The sequence below is a fragment of the Camponotus vicinus genome, unplaced genomic scaffold (assembly GCF_025532165.1).
Source record: "Camponotus vicinus isolate PSW18456_S1 unplaced genomic scaffold, iyCamVici1.0 SCAF_11, whole genome shotgun sequence".
Taxonomy (NCBI): domain Eukaryota; kingdom Metazoa; phylum Arthropoda; class Insecta; order Hymenoptera; family Formicidae; genus Camponotus; species Camponotus vicinus.
Genome location: NW_028141947.1, coordinates 1,562,716 through 1,583,919, shown reverse-complemented (window position 1 = coordinate 1,583,919; position 21,204 = coordinate 1,562,716). Strand labels below are relative to the sequence as shown.

The 21,204-nt window shown below is 35.5% G+C and overlaps 2 protein-coding genes across 3 annotated transcripts in view; one reads left to right on the top strand and one right to left on the bottom strand.

The window, feature by feature from the left end:
* Positions 1 to 21,053, top strand: part of Dpr12 (defective proboscis extension response 12) — a 289,232-nt gene extending 268,179 nt beyond the window's left edge. For both annotated transcript variants that reach the window (XM_083083057.1, XM_083083056.1), the window contains exon 7: positions 7,636 to 21,053. In XM_083083057.1, coding sequence (XP_082939183.1) covers positions 7,636 to 7,748 — 113 coding nt within the window. In that variant the 3' untranslated portion in view covers positions 7,749 to 21,053. The remainder of the gene's footprint in view (positions 1 to 7,635) is intronic.
* Snx6 (sorting nexin 6) overlaps positions 1 to 21,204 on the bottom strand; it is a 166,199-nt gene that overhangs the window by 140,798 nt on the left and 4,197 nt on the right. The gene's annotated exons all lie outside the window — the stretch shown is intronic.

Sequence of the window (21,204 nt, the reverse complement as noted above, 5' to 3'; positions counted from 1 at the left end):
CCTCCGGTGGATTTTTTAATTCTCACACGGAATACGGAATTCCCTTCGCGTCTGACGCAAAATTCATGCTGGAAATTACGCGAGTCCTTTTAACGTGTGTGGGTGTGTCGGTGTCTCTCATCGCAGCGAGAGAGAAGCGCGCGCGGCATCAACACACATATCCGCTTCTCGCAAGATAGAGAATTAATTATTGCGCGTACGAGATAATGAGATGAAATCTCTCTGTGAGAGAGAGAGCTTTGCGGCGCGCAGGTGATGACATTGTCTTTTGACCGAGATTTTTGACCCTGCCATTCGCCGGGGGAATTTCCACGTACGCATTTAGCTATTAATGACGAATTCATAGCCAGCGCGGCTTCTCTCAAGTATCAACTATTCGGTTACGGTTGAGCACGAGCGATACAATTATGTTTCTAAATATCCCCCGCGAAATTATTGCTCGTTGCTCGGCGGCGCGCGGCTTTAATGATAGATCGTTGTAACTACCGCTTGGTTATTTCTGGGCTGGTTAACGCTGCTTCATCCGTTCTCCATTATTCTGACCCGCTACTGGAGGGAAACGCCGCAAAATCCTTAATGAATATTGCAGAACTTGAGACAGCCGCTTTATCCGGCAAATTCCGCGAGCTCCTCGCGCGCGACCAAGAGCGAAGGGGCGCGGAGGGGATGAAGTCTTCGTGTCGCGATAAATTATCTAAGCGTCGTGCGACACCCAGGGTAAATTGGCTTAGCGAGGCGATACTAGATGGCAATCTCATTAAAGGTGGGCGAACGCATCGTCCTGCAAGTCGTGGGAGACGAAGACGAGCTTTCGACGACGAAGCCCCGCGAAAATTCGACCGGCCTCCCCAGCCAAATCAGGCCGTAAAGGGATGTTTTTCATCCGACGCGACTATTTTCATATATCGCGACCTTATTGTCTTCTCTCGACTAATCGCGACGACTGCTCGTAAACTCCCATTTGGCGCCTTTTGCGTCAATTGTAGCGCGTACGAATGGTCCACTTTGTCGCCAGGATTTCTACGGCAACGGTGTAATAGTTGTTCGGACGGTAAAAGCGTCATAAAGCGTAGCGAGCAGCCTGTCCAATTTTTACATCAACACGCATCTCGGATGTTAATTAAGTTTTCTTACGAGCGCAAGTTTACGAACGGTGTGGTAATTATTAAGAGCAACTCGGTTAAGAATAAAGGAAGAAATGAAAAGGAGGTTGAAATGAGGGAAAAAATAATGTAATATTATGAGAGGAAAAAGACATCGTAGGAGAAAATATTCGCAGTATTATTAATAATTCATAGAGAAATAAAAAATAGATATCGGTGCAGAATGAACTTGCAGAAAATTATTGCGTCAAAAACGGCAGAAAATTAATTCTGCGACATTCGATTTATCAATTTATGAAGGTAATTTTAAAAGCAGCATGTGGAAATGCTTTCTGCCAATGACCTAGTGTGCTTCTTCTTATTTACGATCTTTTTTCAAAAATAAGAATCAACTAATTCTCTCGAGAATATTTTCGAAAGTCCAAAAAAATTTCGCGATATAACGAGAAGATAAATCTGATTTCTCGCAAGATGCAAAATAAAAATCTCCCCTCGAGAGTCTGTGTTTCTAAAGTAAAAAAGAAGATACAATAATATTCGCAAACGGATGATATTTATCCATCTTCATTCCTTTAGTTGATAGAGCCGTTTCGTTTTATCATGAAAAATTTATGAGCCAATGGGAAAATTCTTATTAAACGGTTCTCGCTATGAGGCGATCGGAGCATTAAATCCTCCTGGGTTGTGCCAGCTGTTTGTCATTAGGTTTTGAGAGCATCTTTATAACCGATGCACGTAGGCCGTAAATGCTGAAATGCACTCTGACCCAAATCACGATTCTCACGTAGATTCTGGATCATGCATCCGAAGCATCGTGTTACTTTTATGAACACGCTACGCGACTCAATGAATACTTAAAATTATTTTGATACACTCCGTTTATCATTCATCGCAATTTCTTAACATGATTAATTAGAAATTAAAATAGATATAATACGATAAATTTTATAATATTTTTTGTGTGTACGCCTCTCTGTTCTTATACATTGTATATATTTTTTGTAGAATTTTCTATATAATTTAAATGATAAATAAGGTAACTGTCTTTTTATGACCTACATAAACTTTAAGTTTTTTTAAAATTCTTGTTAACCCAAATAACTCATACTCGACGAATGGATATGAGAGAATGATTTATTAGACATAATATAATAATGAGGCAATCCTCAAAAGTCTATGGCATGCAAATAAAATCCATCTTTTATTAGAAAGTAAATTTGGAAAAATGGAATTAAAAAATTAGAAATTTAGAAAACGTAAAAAAATAACAAATCAAACATAAAAAAAAATAAAAGACCACGTAATTAACAATAAGTCATATTGGATGCAAAATTAAGTGTATATGCAAATATTTCATAATCTTACATTCGCAGATATCTCGAAACAAGTTGAGAGAAGGATTTAAAAGCCTCTGATAAATACATGAGCAGGGGTCATTAGATCTCGCAATCAATGCACGTATTCTGTAAATGTTTGAATGCACTTCGATTTAATTGACAAAGTTTGCGCAGAATCTTATTCAGACTTGAGAGCTATTCAGTTTCCGCAATCAATACTATCGGCTCTGGTAGATGAGTCAAGCTCCCGTCATTGTTAGTCAAGAAGGCAAAGTCAGTTCGGTCGTGAAGTTTCGACGCGCACAAAAATAATCTGTAAGACAACTGAATGCATTGTAAATAAAACCTTGGGTACATCCTCCTCCTCAGAAAAATGTTGAGAAAGTTCTCTCGAGTTACGAGATATTTTATCTGCATTAACAATAAGAAGCAGCTTCTACATTTTCCTTCTACGTACAAGAAATAATGCATATATAAAAGAAATCGTAAAATTCTGCGCATCTTCTGGGCTTTCGAATCCCGTCCAGAGCAAAAATTCTTTAGAACCGCGATAAACATACTTATTATGGTGGATATTAATATTGGCGACCATGACAATTTTTTTACTCGCCGTCAAGATAAATTCTTTAGGGTGGAATGCGGCGAAAATATAAAAGAACAAGAGGCACGCGAGGCCGCAAGCGAAACATAACGATGTTTACGGCGTTAACCATCCTAGCCGAGTAGCTCGTATTTGCGGTTTGACGAGTATGGGAAATAACTCCGTTTAATGGTGGGTCGCTATGGTTCTATTTGAGAGGAAACATCATCACGGTCTTTCCAGAATTGGCGCAAAACCGGAGCAAATATCGGCCTGTGGTTAATTAACCACGGAAGTTTAATCAGCGGAAGTGGTCCCCCAACTCCGCACATTCGGGATACAAAATAAAAGATGGTATACACGACCAATAGCTTCGAATAAGTCTATTCTAGACGCAGACGTGCGGGAACAAAAAATGTGTCGTCACTTTTAGCTCAAATGCACCTTAATTTCTTTATCTTTTCGAGTACATTTTGCCTCACCATTTCTTTCTACCTCTTTCTCTCTATCTTTTTCAAAATATCTATATAAATATCTATATAAATTGCACATTCTATAAGATCTCGCTTTCAAATCGAAATTAAATAATTTATATATTTATGTATTTAATGTAAATTTATGCTTGTTAAACAAAAATTATTTTATTTTTTTCTATAAATCATAAATTTTTATCAATTATACTTCATATTTTCTTCATTTTTTTCTTGAAATAAAATGTCTTTGTATCCTATATTATACTCAATATTCTTTTACATATAAGCAAGGCGTATAAAAAAATAATTTATCATATCTCTCTAAAGAAAATGCATCTAAAGAAAATGCTAAATATTAATTTTATTAATATAATTTATAAAAAAATATATATATTACATGAAAGATGGAGAGAGATTTTTCATACAGCATTGCTTTGTGTGACATTTCCTTTGTTCCATCGATAAGATAATCGCGATAAACACGGATATAATGACGATACATTTTCGGAAGCAAACGCAAAGATCAAGATCTCTTGTAAACTGGTGCGAATAGATGAAAGTACACCATTTACAATGGATGGCCTTTATTTCGCATGAAAGGAGAAATCATGCTCTTTCAGGCCAGAGGTGCGAATCGACGCAAGCATTGGCCATTAATTAGTCGCAAACGAGTGCTGGGGTTATAACGGGCATGCAAATCGCATAATGGGGCAACGCATGCACGTTTCTCGTGCCCCGGATCGATGATACGAGGAAAATAGGTAAATCGGAGAAATTTGTACGTTAGATAAAAGGAGAAATGTATTCAAAATATGTTATAAAAAAAGTGCAATATTTATTAATTTTCAGAGATGTAAAAACGAATGTATATTATAATTAAAGAATTTTTTCACTATTACGATTTACTGCCTTATATAATTAAAGTAATATAATACGGTTTCCAGAAACCGCGTATACGGTATCAGAATCCCGTTCTTAATGATATAAATTCTCTGTGTAATTTGAAACTGATTTTTCCTTAGAGAAAATTTTAGGAAGATCCTCATTTATCGCGACTTTTAAATATGCAACATTAGAATGAAACATATTTTCCCCAACTGAACCGTTTGGCTTAAATTAAAATTCTGGGACAAACTACTAAAAAACTTGAATGTGTATCAACAAAAGTTTCGTTCGGTGCACTGTGACACACTTCGTAGTCTGACTACAATTCGTATGTTTTATACATATGACCTACTTCGATATATTTGGACTTAGCCTCGCAAGCAATATATTTTAGTTTACTGATGATGAAATTAATTTAATCGTCGAATTATTTTTAAATTTATAAATATTGTAGGAAAAATTTGGCGCAGAACAAAAGTCTGCTCGATTCTCCACAATTCTTATATTTCTTAATTATAGCTATATATGTATATTAATATTAAATAAAGCTCAGATAATAGGTTTTCATAAAATAATTTTTCCATAAAGAAATTTGCGAGCAATGTATATTAAGTCGCTTTATTTTCGATTGTCGATTCTTGTTTTTATTCTTGTACTTCTCATCTTCCTTCAATATTTATTAAATTATTTACAAAATTATTGTTTTTTAATATATATATCAACATTTATTCGACATTTTTTTTAGATTATTGAAAAAGACATAATTTAATACATAACTAAATAAAGAATGACATGATTGAATAAAAATATGCAGGTATTTCAATCATATCAATTCCTCGACATCATTCCTTAAATTGTGATTGATCCAATCAAATTATATTATTATAGTGTTCTATTTGAAACTCTAATTAAAAAATTAAAAAATGTTTAAAATCGAGAAATCAATTTGATAAATTTGCTCTATAAAAAGAAAAGTAAAACAAAATCGTGATGCTTGTCACAACAGATTATTATATCGTCATCTATAAAATATGAGTACAATTTTACTCGAGTAGAGGCACAATTTCTTAAGGACGAAAATAGAAAGACCAAGTGTTCGTTAGAAGCAACTTCTTTGTACTAGTGATGTACCTATCGATTACATATTTTAGTCGAACGTAATGACAAATTAATATCGGCGAATTACGAAGGATATCGCATCTATACAATTTATAATACGCGATATACATGTATATATATATATTATCAACATTAATTATTCCGCGGGGTAGCTACAACGCACAGTGTGAGTAACTACGACAGTAATTAGCTCAGTAATCCACAGCGCATTCTGTGCAGTTTCACCGAATACAACAACGTCGGCGCGATGCGTCAGAGCGCTGGAAGTAATTTTGTATGCAACGCGCCGGGCGAGTCCGTGGGAGTCCACAATTTCAATTGGAAATTATAATGGAAATCTACGCCCGGAATTTATTTCGGATCTTCCACGGTCGCTAATCCGTAGCGAAAGGAATCCGCGTTACAACGCCGGTCTTTAACGCAAACAGTGTTATGTTACGTTAGAAAAAAAAAAAGGAGGAAGGCTTTATCGGGTAAAAACCGCAACCGTCGTTACTCGACACCGCTTAAATCGGGGCTTGAATGCAAAACGAGCGCTATAAAAAAAAAAGAAAAAATATGCAGCCCCTCCTTTTACATAGAAAAGTGCCGCACATTCTATTTTTATGGCAAAAGAGCCATCTTTGTGTGCATCATCGTTGACATTTTTTCGATTCTTCCGTACATTCAACGCTGATCGCAGCGACCAGTGAAGATGCACGTTGCGAAGACGATACGGAAACATACTAAATTTTTGTTTATTAAATATATAGAGTGTTTCTTAATAAGTGCGAAAAATTTGAGGAGATGATTCTTTGTCGAAAATTAAGAGGGGTTTTTCATGTAAACATATACTCTTACATCCCTCCCTGTAGAGTTACATTCCTCCAAAAATAGGGATAAAAATTAGGTTTTTAGGTTTTTATTATAATTTTTTATTATAATTTTATTATAATTTATTATAATTTTTTTAAGTTTTTTAGGTTTTTATTATAATTTTGTTTTTGTTCCAATTCTCTCAACATTTACTCTAATTTTATTTTTATTTTAAAATTTAACTTCTCGTAATTCGAAACCTATGCTATTTAGCATCGTGCTGTGTATTTTATTTTTTTTCTTGAAAACTACTGATTTTATGAAAGAAATAAAAGAAATAAAAAAGTTTCTAAATAAATCAAACTTTTTAATGCATATTTTTAGATGATCATATTCCGGCCCACTAATAAATTCTAATAAAAAATTGAATAGGGGTTGCTAGTTTCATCCCCTTATAACAATGCGGGAGGCTGAAAAAAATATTAATAAATAACTTTTTTACTAGTGCAAAATATCCACCTAATTTCATTTCTTTAACTTGTTTCAAATTTGAGAAAAAAATAAAAACCTAATTTTTACCCCCATTTTTGGAGGAGTGTAACTTTACAGGGAGGGATGTACGAGTATATGTTTATATGAAAAACCCCCCTTAATTTTCGACAAAGAATCATCTCAAATTTTTCGCACTTATTAAGAAACACCCTATATAATTATTAAAATTGATCGAAATCCGCATTAAATGTATGTACGCTATTAATTGAAACTCCAAGAGTATTTCAATAATACACATCGCGTGGGCGGTGGCCCTAAATTATATCGGTCCGTCTGATCTTGACTTTTGCCCGTCTAACATACACAGAGCGCGGTACGTTCGATATGAATAATGGATTCGAATCAAACCGGCCGTTTAGCGTGAAAAGCCGCGCCTCGGATCCACGTCTGTTTACGTATGCGGATTTAATCTGCCGTAATCTGTGTAAGTCGCCTTCCGATTGCCCTCTCTCTCTCTCTCGTGCACGCGTGACGGAAGACGTAATTATTGAATGACGGGGGCGAAATCGCAAGTGGCGCACAAGCGTCATCCCGCTCCCAGGCCCCGATTCTCTCGGCTTTAACCTAAACCTCGCGCCGATGACGAGGAACACGCGGTGCCAACGGCGGAAATGACTTACGCTCGAGTTAACTTACAAGAGACACGCCACCGTTTTCACAAACGGGGGCGTCCCCTCGCGTCGATGTGTACTCGATTACCTCGATAACGGGGGCACGACTGGGAAACGCGATCGATCTCAGCCATTATTCACTAACGGACCTAACCACCTGTCTCTCTCTTGCTGTTTCAGGTGACAAGATGGCAGCGATACAGCGTCGCAAGACGTCGGCAGCCGGGAGGAATCGGTCGGGGATGCTGTTGCCGGCGTTACTCATCGTAGCGGGCGTCGTTTTAGCGCGATAAGCGTCTCACTTGGAAATGTCCATAACTATTACACCATTACACTTCCGTTTGTGATAGATAGGATATTACTCCCGGGACTGTACGGTCCTCCGCCCTCCTTTTTCACCCCCCGACCCACCCCGTCTGTTCTCCCTCCTCCACTTCATCCCTCGCGGGTCTTCTTCTTCCACCTCCTCCTCCTCCTCTCCTGCCTAGTTCCCGTCTTCCATCCCATCTTCCTCTCTTCCCTTCCTCCCTCTTTCTTCGCTCGCGTCCCCCTTATCCCTTATTTACCTTAGTCGAGGTTGCCGCCGGCTGGACTACTTAGATATGCGAGATTTTCGTGGAAGATTGCGCGATTGCCTGCTCCAAGTCATTACGCGCGACGCGCATGCGACTCGAATTATGTAAATACTCGCCGGGTCGAATAAGCCACGACGACGCGGATTACGTAGGCCAGGTCTGTCCAACTTCCGGGTACACTGCCGATCGTTGTTCTCCTCTCATCAGGTTCTTCAGCTCAGTCGGATGGAAAACTCACTTGGTTAGTACAAACGGATCGATCACGTCAACAAGGTGAGAGCATATTTCTCCAAAAATCCAGATAACGGGCAAAAACATACATTTTTTAATATGTTGTATGTGTGTGTGTGTGTGTGTGTGTGTGTGTGTGTGTGTGTGTGTGTGTGTGTGTGTGTGTAAAAGTGACGCAAGCGTCGTTTCGTCTAAGAACAACATTTCTACTTTACACTTGTTATCGTTACAATTTTATTTCGTGAGTTTGTATTGTTTTTTGAATAATCAAATAATAATACACATTAAGACAATTTGATAGATTTTGGAAATATGTTGCTCAAATGATTAAGGTTCTCCTTGGATAAATCGGGAATTGTACGACTCAACTTTGCAATAAACGACTTAATTTTAATTATAGAGCAATATAATATTGATATGATTCGATTTTATACTGTAAGAATAATACACATTAAATAGCAATAGCAATTAATATACAATAGCAACATTAATTGAATACATTCACTCGGCATCTCAACTTAATTCAAGATTATGTATTTCAGTTTTCTACAATTTTTTCTTAAATTCATCCTAATAATAATAGCAATAAAAAAAAGTAATTATATAATATAATTAAATATTATATAATATTATATAATACATGTTTCATATTTTCCCAATTAAAATAATCACTTTACAGATATTTCGAATCATACGTCTCGATACAATCTTTTCTTAAATCTGCTTGAATGACACATTTCCAAAGCCTGGAGAATTTCTCTTGGGGTGCATTATATATTTGCGAGTAAAAATAAAAAATGGAAATGGCAGTCGAAACCGAAATCCCCGCGTCTCCATCGAAAAATGCAAAGCATGCGAGGTCTTTGCTCGCGATCTTGTTTCTCGCGTCTGTAAAAATTGTTGCGAAAAATCGCTCGCTTTACAAGCGAGCTCGACGAAGTCTTACAATATTATGACAGGAGATCACAAACGCGGAAACACTTATTGCACGACACGACGTCACGCGCGTTTATTGCACGCGAAACAAACGCGAACAAAGCGCGCATAGGATTGCAATATGCAGATAGAGCGCGGTACGTCATTAAAGACCGTCATTAAGGCACCTCGCGGCTGCGTTATTACAGCTTATACTACTAGATGGATCATCCGCTCGTCGTTATACCCGAGAAAGCATCGAGAAAGTGAGAGAAGAGAGGAGATCCTACCATTCCGTGGTATTAAGTACGTTAGCAATTGCCGCAAGTTTAGACCCAGCAATATCAAGGTATATTCTTATTATATTAACCACTTTGTACTCTACATAAAATCATATGTGTGCTTAATATGATAAATATTGGTCTTGCACAGTAAAAAATAAAATGTCCATTATAACATTTTTCACGTGTCCCAGAAAGTCCACTCTAAACTTTAAGTTAAAATAACTCATTCGTCGTATGTTACTTATTGACAAACTAAAAATGTTAAATAATTGATACGATACTTTACATGTATTTTTGTTATCGTGACTTTAAGTGTAATGTAAAAGTAACATACAAATTAATTAAAAATTACATGAAAAAATAGTTACAATAACTCGTAAGAAATGTTGAGGACATAAACATATAATGGTAATTATTTTAACTTAAATTATTTGTAACAGAAACATTTGATTTTAGTAAATTTGATTATTTTTGTACGTCAAAGTTCGAGATTATTTGAAGATTCACTTTAACTTTTCTTAGAATATTAAACTGACTTTGAGACATGTTGATTGTTTAAAATGATTCTGTTAAAAATACTCAAAATAATATTCCATTTCTAAGAGATATATACAAAGTGTCAAGTTATGAAGGTGACATAAATGTAACATGAAAACGTTATAAAAATAATAACATACAAATTATATGTTAATTTTATATTGAAGTACTAATCAAAACGTGGTAACACAAGAAAATTTTAATATGAACGCACAATTTTTTACTGTGTCCAATGATTAAATTACCAATATCTTTGCACAAAATTTTTATATTTTTATTTAATAAAGAAAAAAGTAAGAAAATTTCTTCATGTTATATAGATGAGTTACTCTTCTCTACTTTGATAATGCAGGTTAAGAATATAGAGTCATACGCTCTATATCGTGAAAGTAACGTCACCACGTGCGCCGCTGAATATTACTTTATATATGATTGCAATTTCGCGTCCTTGCGCGAGGCGTGCGCGTGAATTTTAGAACATCCTTACATGAGAAAAGTTAAACAAGTGGCATCCGCCGCCTCTCGGAATGTTGAACAACCGACATTCGTGACGTACGTTGCTTCTTTCGGGCCACGTGTAGCTCCGATCTTAAAGTTGCACACGAATGAACGTAACGCTGTCCCCCTTGTCATTGAGCTAAACTACGTGAAGCAAACATCTCGAGGAAGAACCCAGTTTCACGGTGCACGTTCTTTCCGCGTTTATTCCCCGGCTCATCTATTATTACAGTTTCGGCGTATGTGAAGACGAATCGCTAATTGAGACGATTACTTGCAAAAATGTCGACCTGAATTGATCAGAATAGCAGTAATAAAAGAACTCAAGGCGCAATCGAACGAAACGAGATCTTTTTTATTTTTTCGGATTTTATTTTAAATGATGATTTTAATTTTATAAAATTAAGACAAATGTATATGTGTGTGTGTGTGTGTGTGTATGTTGTATGCACGTGTTCTACCACATGTAGATTGTTTTTCAGAGAAAAACATCAGACACCTGCGATCAATTTTATCCGTATATATTTACATGTTTTTATAAAATCTTTCGAGAGCGAACCAAGTACCCATCGTCGAGGCGCTTATCGAATTAATTACAGGCCGAGTATCGTCTCATTGCATATTAAAAATGAAACCTACAAGTTGGACAGGCTTGACTCGTAGGCTCACCGAGCGGCGGCAGAAACGTGTCGTTTAAAGGGGCCCCCGGCGTTTCTTTTGAGGGCCCACGAAACTATCACGTAGCATCGTTTTCTCTCGCCTGAAACACTGTACACATCGGATATACATAGCGAATAAGGCGATATTCAACGGTTCTTTCTGTATATCCTAATTTAAGGCGAGATGCGCGCGCAAAGATACAAAAGAAAACGTAGAAAATAGAAGGTAAAACGGTACTTTTTTTTCCTCCGAGAATCGAATTTTTTTTTCTCCGCGTTATCTTCGTTATAATAATATTAAGTTTATTAAGACGACAGGTCTCGAGTAGCGTTTCCTTAAAAAACGTCTTGCCCTTTCCACGCGCGAAGGAGGGGTATTTCAAGGAGAACGCAAGTGGATAAAATTATCCAAGAATTATAATGCGCAATCCTTGAGGTATAGATATGTAATCGCGATGAAATCTGTGAACGGTTTGTTGTAAGATGTCGGACAACGCGTGCGATTAAAATGTGAAACGACTCCGAATTTTCAAACTTTATCTTAGAACGCGAAAAATCACATAACGAAAACCTTATTTGACATTCTACTTTGCTGCCAAAAGTCACATATGTTATCGATATTATGTCTCTGAACACAATCTGTATCACGATACAGCAGTTTATTATAGTAAAAATACGAAATGTGATTAAACAAGATGTTGCAACTAAATTTCTATTCTTCGCAACGCGATGGCAAAATTTATTCTTGATATCAAGATTACACTCATCAAAATAATTATATTCATTTGAGATTCAATTGATATCTTGACACGAATATTTGACACTTTAGAATCTAGAAATTAGGAGAGGTACATGCTAATTTTAAAATTTGAATTGTCTTTATTTCGTTGGAAATCTGCAAAAAAATGGACATTTCCAATAATCATGATTCATAAGATTATTAATCAGATTTGTCCCAGAATTCTTTATTGGAGATTTTTTATTTACTTTTTTATATAAACTCATCGCTTTTCTCGAGTTGCTTAAAACAGTTATCTCGAAAGCGGCTAATAGTTTTATAAAGTAACGGATCATGCTCTAACGACTTTTTTATAATTCCCACGGTAAAAGCAACGATACGACAGCATAATATTTCAAGAATTTGCGTTAAAAAAATTTGTTTAAAATTTACACGCTTTTAATAAATATAACACATAATTATATCATAGTACTTTCAACGAGAGCTATACTTCTCGGCATAATTTAAAGCACATTATATAGATACAGATGTCGTATAAATCGTACGTAGAGAATTCGTGGAATTTCTACAGAATTTAAAATTTTAATGAAGTTATTCTGAATAGAAGCGAAAAAAAAAACTGTCTTTCGAGTAATTCCTTTATAGGAATATCATGGAATTCCAGCTCGACCAATATCACATTACGTGCCAGCATATATTCGTTATTATATAAGCACATATTATCAAAAGATTTAATTCGATGTTACGAAAAATGAACATGTTGTTAGATATTTGCTCTGTCTCGTGACGATCTTCTAGCGATATTTATAAAGATGACATTATATTGTAAACGTATTGAAAAATATGTTTATAAACTATTGTCCAATCCGTATTCATTATTCATTATTAATATGCGAAAGCGAAATATATGGGACGCGATATCAATTCTGCAAAATTTTACGAAACAATGCGGCAAAGAATTTGCCATCGTTGTCAAAATCATTTCCTTCGATAATGCCCGGAATGTTTGATCGTCTAATCGTGATAAATTTATAGTTACAGCTTTATCGCTCACGTTATTTGAGATTCAAGCAGTCTACAAAGCGGTTACAGAATTCAACAAATTTTACGACCTTTCCGACAATTCCCAATCGTCCCTTACAATCTCTTCGTTACTGTAAGTTAATAGCTCCTTTACGTGCATACTTGAATCGTTCCAGAACCGAGTACTCACTTGCGTATATTGTATGAAAAAGAAAGACAGAGAAAGAGAAAAAATATGCATACATTACGTACTTGATAAATTTTATATTCATTTAGAAATTTTTATATTTTCGCACGCTACTTATTTTAAGTCTATTTCATTCTAGCATGACTTTTTATGAGTTTATTATTAATTTTCCAGTCACGATTATTGGTAATATTTCATATTTTAATTAACATGACAAAGTATATATATTTAATATTAATTTCCGAATGTCTGATTACAAAATTATACATTTCAATCTCAATCAAATTATCTCTTAAAATATTTTTGCAGTCATAAATTGTATTTTTCTTCGTCTATAATTATTATAAATTGTCAGAAATATGGTACGTATAAAAAAAAATTATCTCTTAACAATGCAATTTTCTTAGCGAGCTTCAAGGCAGCGTAAATTCGCTCTGAGGAAAAATGCCTGCGGTCAATTCTCTGACTTGCAAAGAAAAGATGAGATCTTTGAATAAATTATTCATTACGGTTATAATTAATAAAACAAGAATTTTCGCTTGATTTTTTTCCACTATCGTTGAAAAACGATAGAGAGCGACGGAAAGAGAAAGAAAGAGAGAGAAGGATGTACTCCTTTCGATACAGATTCGAGCTGTCCCGAGACTAATGGCCAATAACGCGTGTATTTATTTATATCTACGCGCGAATCGAAATTCCTAGACCGCGGTACGGGTATTTCGATGTCGAATACCGGCTGATGAAGTTATCGGGGAATAGCAGGGCGCGATACGCCGTAATGAGAACAATGCGGCGCTCCTCGAATATTTACCAACCTCACGGAATTCTGCAATAGCGTACGGCCGTCACGCTGAAGCGACTACTAACGCGAATTCCATGGATTAGCGCGCGCCGATTCCTCAATTAATTTAATTAAAAATCAGTAATCCAATGGAAATAATCCGGCGAGCGAACGAGCGAGCGCGCGCGCGCAACCACCCCCGCACGCACGCACGCACGCACGTTCGAAATCTCGTTTGTTCTCGTAAAAGTCGTCGCTTGTACGTGCTTACGATTACATCGGGATTAAATCAATTATTATCGCGAGCGCAACCGTTGCGTACCGTTATCGATTGGCGTTTCGAATTGCGATATTCGTACATTCGTTAATAAAATAAAATCGTGAAATACGCACACACAATCCTGTCTCTCGGGATAACTCATTGACTTGGAAATATTTTTGCTCCAAGCATACGCAAAAGAATTTGTTTCTTTTTATTCTTGATTATCTATTAATGAGGACGATGATTATCAATAATTATTATTATTAATAATTTTGTTATTGCTATTTGAACTATTATATAATATTTGTCCTGTTATATTATATTTTTTGGTTGATATATTTTTATTTTATAATATATTTTTTTCCTGTTAATATATTTTTTGATTTTTTCAAAACTCTTATCGAAGCAAGAGACAGTTTTCTAATTTTTAAACGAATTATCGTGACCTCTCGATATTTTCCAACAATTTTTTCTAACGAATCTTTGCCACGCGATAGTTTTTCAGCGGCGCTCGGGCTTTGATTACGAATTTATCTAACGAAACAGTCGAAATTCGCGATAGAAACGTACAAGCATAAATGGGTACACAAGGAGATACAACGAACGCAATAATTATCATCGATTCAACGCTCGGGTCTCGCTTCGATCCGCGAATCTTGGAAACGATCGGACGCCGCTACCTCGCTTCCCATTCTCCGTACAATGGCCTTTAATGAGTTCCCTTTACAGTGGGTGCTGTCCGGGTCGTCCTGGCGGGTCGGGAAAGAAGGAAGAGGCGGAAAAAAAAGGAAAAGAAAAAAAACTGCGCCAAGTAACGTTTGATCGGCGAAGCGTGAAGATGGTTTCCGCGGATTTCGTGGAATCGCGGTGCAGTCATCCGTGTATTATGTATCCGTCGTTATCCGTGGCTCGATAGTGGAGGAGAGCCGAACTTGGGAGGGGGTGGGGGAGGGGAAGAGGGAAAAACGCCGCCAAGAAAGGGTCACACACGCCGGGGGTTGATTTCGCCCCCGGCTGGATCCATCTCGCGTTCTTTATCCCCCACGTGTCCCGACGTCGCAATCGGCGGAGTAGGCGATCCCTCTGCAAAAACATCGATAGAAAACGGAAATCCCCGCGGAATTAAATCGAGAATGCTCTCGAGGCTCCCGGAAGCTACGTACATACGTGTCCTTTTGTTTCTTACGCCGGTGCTATCGTTCTTTCGCGTTCTCGTAATTCCTTTTTGAAGAGCTCATTCCTTTAATTGTTTCCGGTTATCCAGCTGCCTCGGAAATCGACCTGATAATCTAAGGAAGTTTTATCCAATGTCCACATTTGCCATTATTTATTTTTATATGAAATTTTGTATAAAAATAACGTCTTTTTTCAATTAACAATTAAATACAAGAAATATTTCAAGAGAGATTTTTTGTTTATTATCGAGAACAATATTGCAAATTGACGCTTTTTTATGTCATGTGTAGGCTTGTCTACATGTTCGATTTTTATATGATATTATATATGATTACTAATAATCTAAAAATTTTTATATCAAATTGTTTTTAGCTGCAAGTTACATAAAATATAATGATTATTATGAAGGAATTTGTGAACTTATTTTTAATCTTTTAAATATATAATAATTATATATATCTTATAGCTAAAAATTTGCAGCTAAAAACAATTCGATATAAAAATTTCTAAATTATTGGCAATTGCATAATAATATATTTGAAAAATTATTCTTACAACAACATTTTTTCTTCCTGATATTGCTCCAAATATTTGATTGAATCGCTCCATTTTTTTACATGAATTCTTATATTTTAACTCAAAAACTGACTCGATCTAATATTCGCGAATTCGACTGCGATGACTCTTTAAAGTTCATGCTAGTCTATTTCGTGCCACCTCGTGAATTTTACAATTATTAAAACATGCAGTAGACGAAGAAAAGAAAAGGAAGGAAGAAAGTAAAGATGTTTAACACGAATAGAAATATCGTGTTTGTTCCGAATAAAAACAGGTCGCGTGTTAATGGTACCGTAGCTATTTTAACGACGTTATTTTTAACTATATAAGACAACACTCAAGAATCTTGGATTGTATTTACGCTACGAACACGTGCATTTGTCACACATATACCAAGAGTGGACAAAATAATGAACACCTGGAAAATAAATACTATATTTATTTGTTAATAAGATATTGGATCACCATTTGCCTTTAATATAGCTTCAATTCTCCTTGGAATAGAATCATGCAATTTTTGAATAGTCTCTAGTAGGATATTGTCCCATTCTTCTACCAAATAATGCCACTTTTCAAAATATATAACGTACCAATACATATATTTGGAAAAGTTCAATCTTGATTTAACTTCATCTTCTCTGGCCAGCACAATTAACCGATTTAAATATCATCGAATCACTATGGACACTTTTGGAAAAGAAAGTGAGAAGCAGATTTCCTCCTCCAACATCTCTGAAGCAATTGGCAGATATTTTGATAAAAGAATGGGACAATATTCCCCTGGAGACTATTCAAAAATTGTATGACTATTTCAAGGAGAATTGAAGCTGTATTAAAGGCAAATGGTGGCCGAACGTCTTATTAATAAACAAATCTAATTTATTTTTCAGGTGTTCACATTATTTTTACATTAGTCTATGTACTATACAAAAATGGAAGAAGAGAGGCCGAAGGTATTTTATGAAAAAAAAAAAAAAAGCGCGCGGACGCAATTTATTCGAGGGGAAAATTCATTAACAATGTCGACGACGTGCCGCTCGGTCACATTGTTTCCGCATGAAATTTTAACACATTCCCCATTCACAATGGATCCTAATTATACTCGGCGTTTATTAATTCGGTCTTGCAACGCACGCGCCTCTCGTCCGCAAATGTCTGACGAATTATTGATATCGGTCGTAACAAATTCGCGATCGATACGACAGTCGTATTACGAGCGATTCCATGCATGATTTGATGATAAATACAAATAATGCGCGAGTGGAAATGCATTATAATAATGCAGCGAGTGCGTTAAGCATGAGACGAAGAACAGCAAATGTCGATAATTTGCATATGATTCCCTTGATCAATGATTATGGCAATAACGGGTACTCTAATCAAGACGAAATCAAATAATCCTCTACAATCTTAGGACGACACACGTCCCTAAGAGACGCCTAAAAACGACTCAAAGATCTTATTTAGACACTGTTAAAGTATCTTTTTGATATTTCCACCCTTTGACGTTTCTAGTAAAATGAAGGGAAAAATTTCAACGAGACGAAATTCACAATCGCACGATTTTCTAAAGGAACAAATCCGACAAGAGCAAAAGGGATGAGGAAACTTTTTTCCAAAGGCCATCGATTTGGCGATTGAATTTCATTCGGGATTCATAGGGGCGAGGGGATAATCGAGGGGCTAATCTATTTCGAGTTTCCAGCTAGACATCGTAGACAATTAGAATGACCGGATTTGAATTCGATTCGAGATTCGAGCGCGACTGAGAGTGCAGGTGCGAACGAGAGCCCAGGATTGCAGCCCAGCGGGCGGAAGACTGATTGGCCGACCCAGATGCATACCGTTATCATAAATCTGCTCGAAATCTCCCGCACAACCGCGTAGATATATATTACTACGCTTCTCTTGCGCCCACCAACCCCCCCTCCCACCCCCTTAGCTTAGGATCCACGAGTGCATTCTTCATCGTCGTATTTTCGCGACGACCAAAGAGAAATCACGTCACGTGGGCGTCTCGGAATGAATTAATGTCCGGTGTTCATCGAGCACGATATTTCAGGTGTCGCTCTCGCGTTTAGAAATCTAACGGTGACCACTGGTTAAGTAAATAGGTCGCCTTCGTCGATCTATAAATTCAGATAAATATAAAAAAAACTTGATATATCATTAACCATAACATATATAATGTTAATTTACCCTTAAGCGTAAGAGAACTTGGTTTTGAGAATTATATTACGTTGTTTAAAAAAATTACCATTCCAGATTAAGGATCGACGATAAGAATTAAGATTGACATTAACGGTGATGGTGATTTCATGAAAATTTTAACTTGTATATACCGTGCCCACATCGCATGTTTGGGAAAAAATTGGAGAGAGATCTACGACACATTTCGCATAGATTTAAATATAAATTAAATTTAAACGCCAACGTGTGCGCGAAATTCATTATATCTTGAGAGAGAGAGTAAATCTTGACACGATCGCGAAAGTAAAAGACAAATAATGTGCGATGCGCATAGAGAGAAATTCGAAATATATTGAGATTGAGTATCTCTCGGGCTTGTTTACCTCGCATAAATACCAGCATAAATGTGCAAATACGTATTTTCTATAAGATTGTATTTCATTCTCAATTACTCGGATATTAATAGAGCCGTGTTTCCGTGCCATGACAGCTAATAAAACTTTGAAACGACTTGAACCAAGCGTTTACTAGCAACGTCTTGCGGATATCCAACTGTTCGTATCCCTCCTGACACGTGACTAAACGTTATAGTATTAATATAGTTATAATGTTAACGCGTCTTAAAAAGAAATTCGACTCATTTTTAAAACAATTTGCCGACTAATTTAAAGTGACGCGCCTTTAAAATTTTAAATAACAATCCTGTTCCGATGTTAAATAAAGTGACTTAATCACACACACATACACACTTACATACAAAAAGAAACTTTTTAAGATAAAGATTAAATTGCTCAGAAACATCCCCTAAAATCATTTATATATTTACATGAAAATTTCTGTAACTTCAGAGGCAATTTAAATCTTTTTAATTTCCTGGTGGCAGATATTATAACAAGTGTAATATTTTTTTCTTCTCTATAAATCAAGTAATTTTTTAAGATACACGTGTAATTAAAATAATCGAAATATACGGAATCGAGTGCGTGCTTGTACACAGTAAAAAATAAAATGTTAATTACACAATACTTTGCATTTATTTTTGTTATCGTGACTTTAAGTGTAATGTAAAAATAACATACAAATTAATTAAAAATTACATGAAAAAATAGTTACAATAACTCGTAAGAAATGTTGAGGACATTAACATATAATAGCAATTATTTTAACTTAAATTATTTGTAATAGAAACATTTGATTTTAGTAAATTTGATTATTTTTGTATGTCAAAGTTTAAGATTATTTAAAGATTCACTTAAACTTTTCTTAGAATGTTAAACTGATTTTGAGACATGTTAATTGTTTAAAATGATTATGTTAAAAATACTCAAAATAATATTCCATTTCTAAGAGACATGTACAAAGTGTTAAGTTTTAAAGTTGACATAAATGTAACATATGAAAACGTTATAAAAATAATAACATATAAGTTGTATGTTAATTTTACATTGAAGTACTAATCAAAACGTGGTACCACAAGAAAATTTTAACATATGGACGCACAATTTTTTACTGTGTACTTTTGACAAACGGAACGAAATAATACATTCACTGATACGCTTTTATTCGCGAGACGTTCACGCGATTTGCGAAATTTAATCTCCACATTTTTTTTCTTTCCACGCAGGATATCAGTTTAATGATCGAAAAATAAAAGAGCCATTCGCGTTGCTTGTGAAAAATTCATCATCATGGTGAACGAGCATAATCCAGGAGCGAATGCTCCTATTTGTTGATCAATGAGAATCGATAATTACCTACCGTGTTATTAACAACGATCGTGCATTCCCGATAACCAACCCCGTTTGTACATCGCGTGAGAACGATAAATTTTCCGAAATGAACGTTTCCGCATTTGCCGGAATATGGTCCGATGATAATGCTAACGAGCGAAATAAAGTCGAATTAAAATATAATATGGACCGCATTCATTGTTCCGTACATACACAATGAAATTACAATTGTTAACAGACCCGTGGGATTATATTCCGCACACGTGTAGCGCTTATGTGGGTATAGATTACTCTTATTGTTAGAATTTTACTCCGAAACATGACTCTCGTTAGAGCCCGAAATTTCGATCGATAATTTCGAATACAGGTGAAATATGTATCTCGAGAAAAGTGTATTCGCTATAGACATTTATTTTATTTTTTAATTAAATTTATACATATATGTCCCTAATATCAGAACGCAAAAATATTTTTTATCAAAACCATGAGTGAATTGATGGATTTAATTCATTACTTTCGTAAATAAAATAAAATCACTCGCGTCTTTTTAATCATATCTTTTTGGGTCATCTTTTATACGTCATTCAAAATGAATATATACGTTTAGTAGTGAATAACTGTCATTATTTGTAGAATAATTTGCTTATCAAAATACGTTAAAAAAATTCATATTTCCACAAATTTTGTCCACAAATGACGCAGACGTAAAATAAAAGCAATACTGTTAAACTGAAAGGGCGTGCGTTAATTATTGTTCTCAAAAATATATGTGTCTTATCGCAATTCGATATCTGTAAAATACTGATTGAGAATAAATACAAGCGAGAATGAAGAACAAGAGAAAGGAAATAGAAATGGCGTTGAAAGAGCGAGACGTTTTGCAACGTGACTTTTGCGTACCAAAAAAAAAAAAATATTTTCTATTGCGTCGTCTTTCCATTCATTATTGTTAAGATTATATTAACTGTACGGTGTAACGATACCAAATTAATTAAGACCGGCGTACGATAAACGGGATACGACGTTGTCCGCATCGCAGCGCGTTTATCTGCACTCACTCATAGGATATTCATAGGATCTACTGACATTAAGGATAAGACGATAATGTACGGTAACATTACGGTGGATTTCGAATTAATTCTTAAAGAATTAAACGATAAAACTTGCAACTTAATGAATTTCTCAGTATATGTCTGCAATCATGTATTATAGAAAAGAAAAATGATTCGATTCAATAAAAACTTACGAAAATATTTGTGTGCAATTATTCATCTCTGATGAAAAAAACAATCACCGGAATTGCATACTCGAACGATCATAAAGCATGCCTCTCCTTTTTTTTTCTAGTTTACGACGCCAGATGAGTGGTAATAAAGTGTTCAATGTAATTTGCACGACAAACAA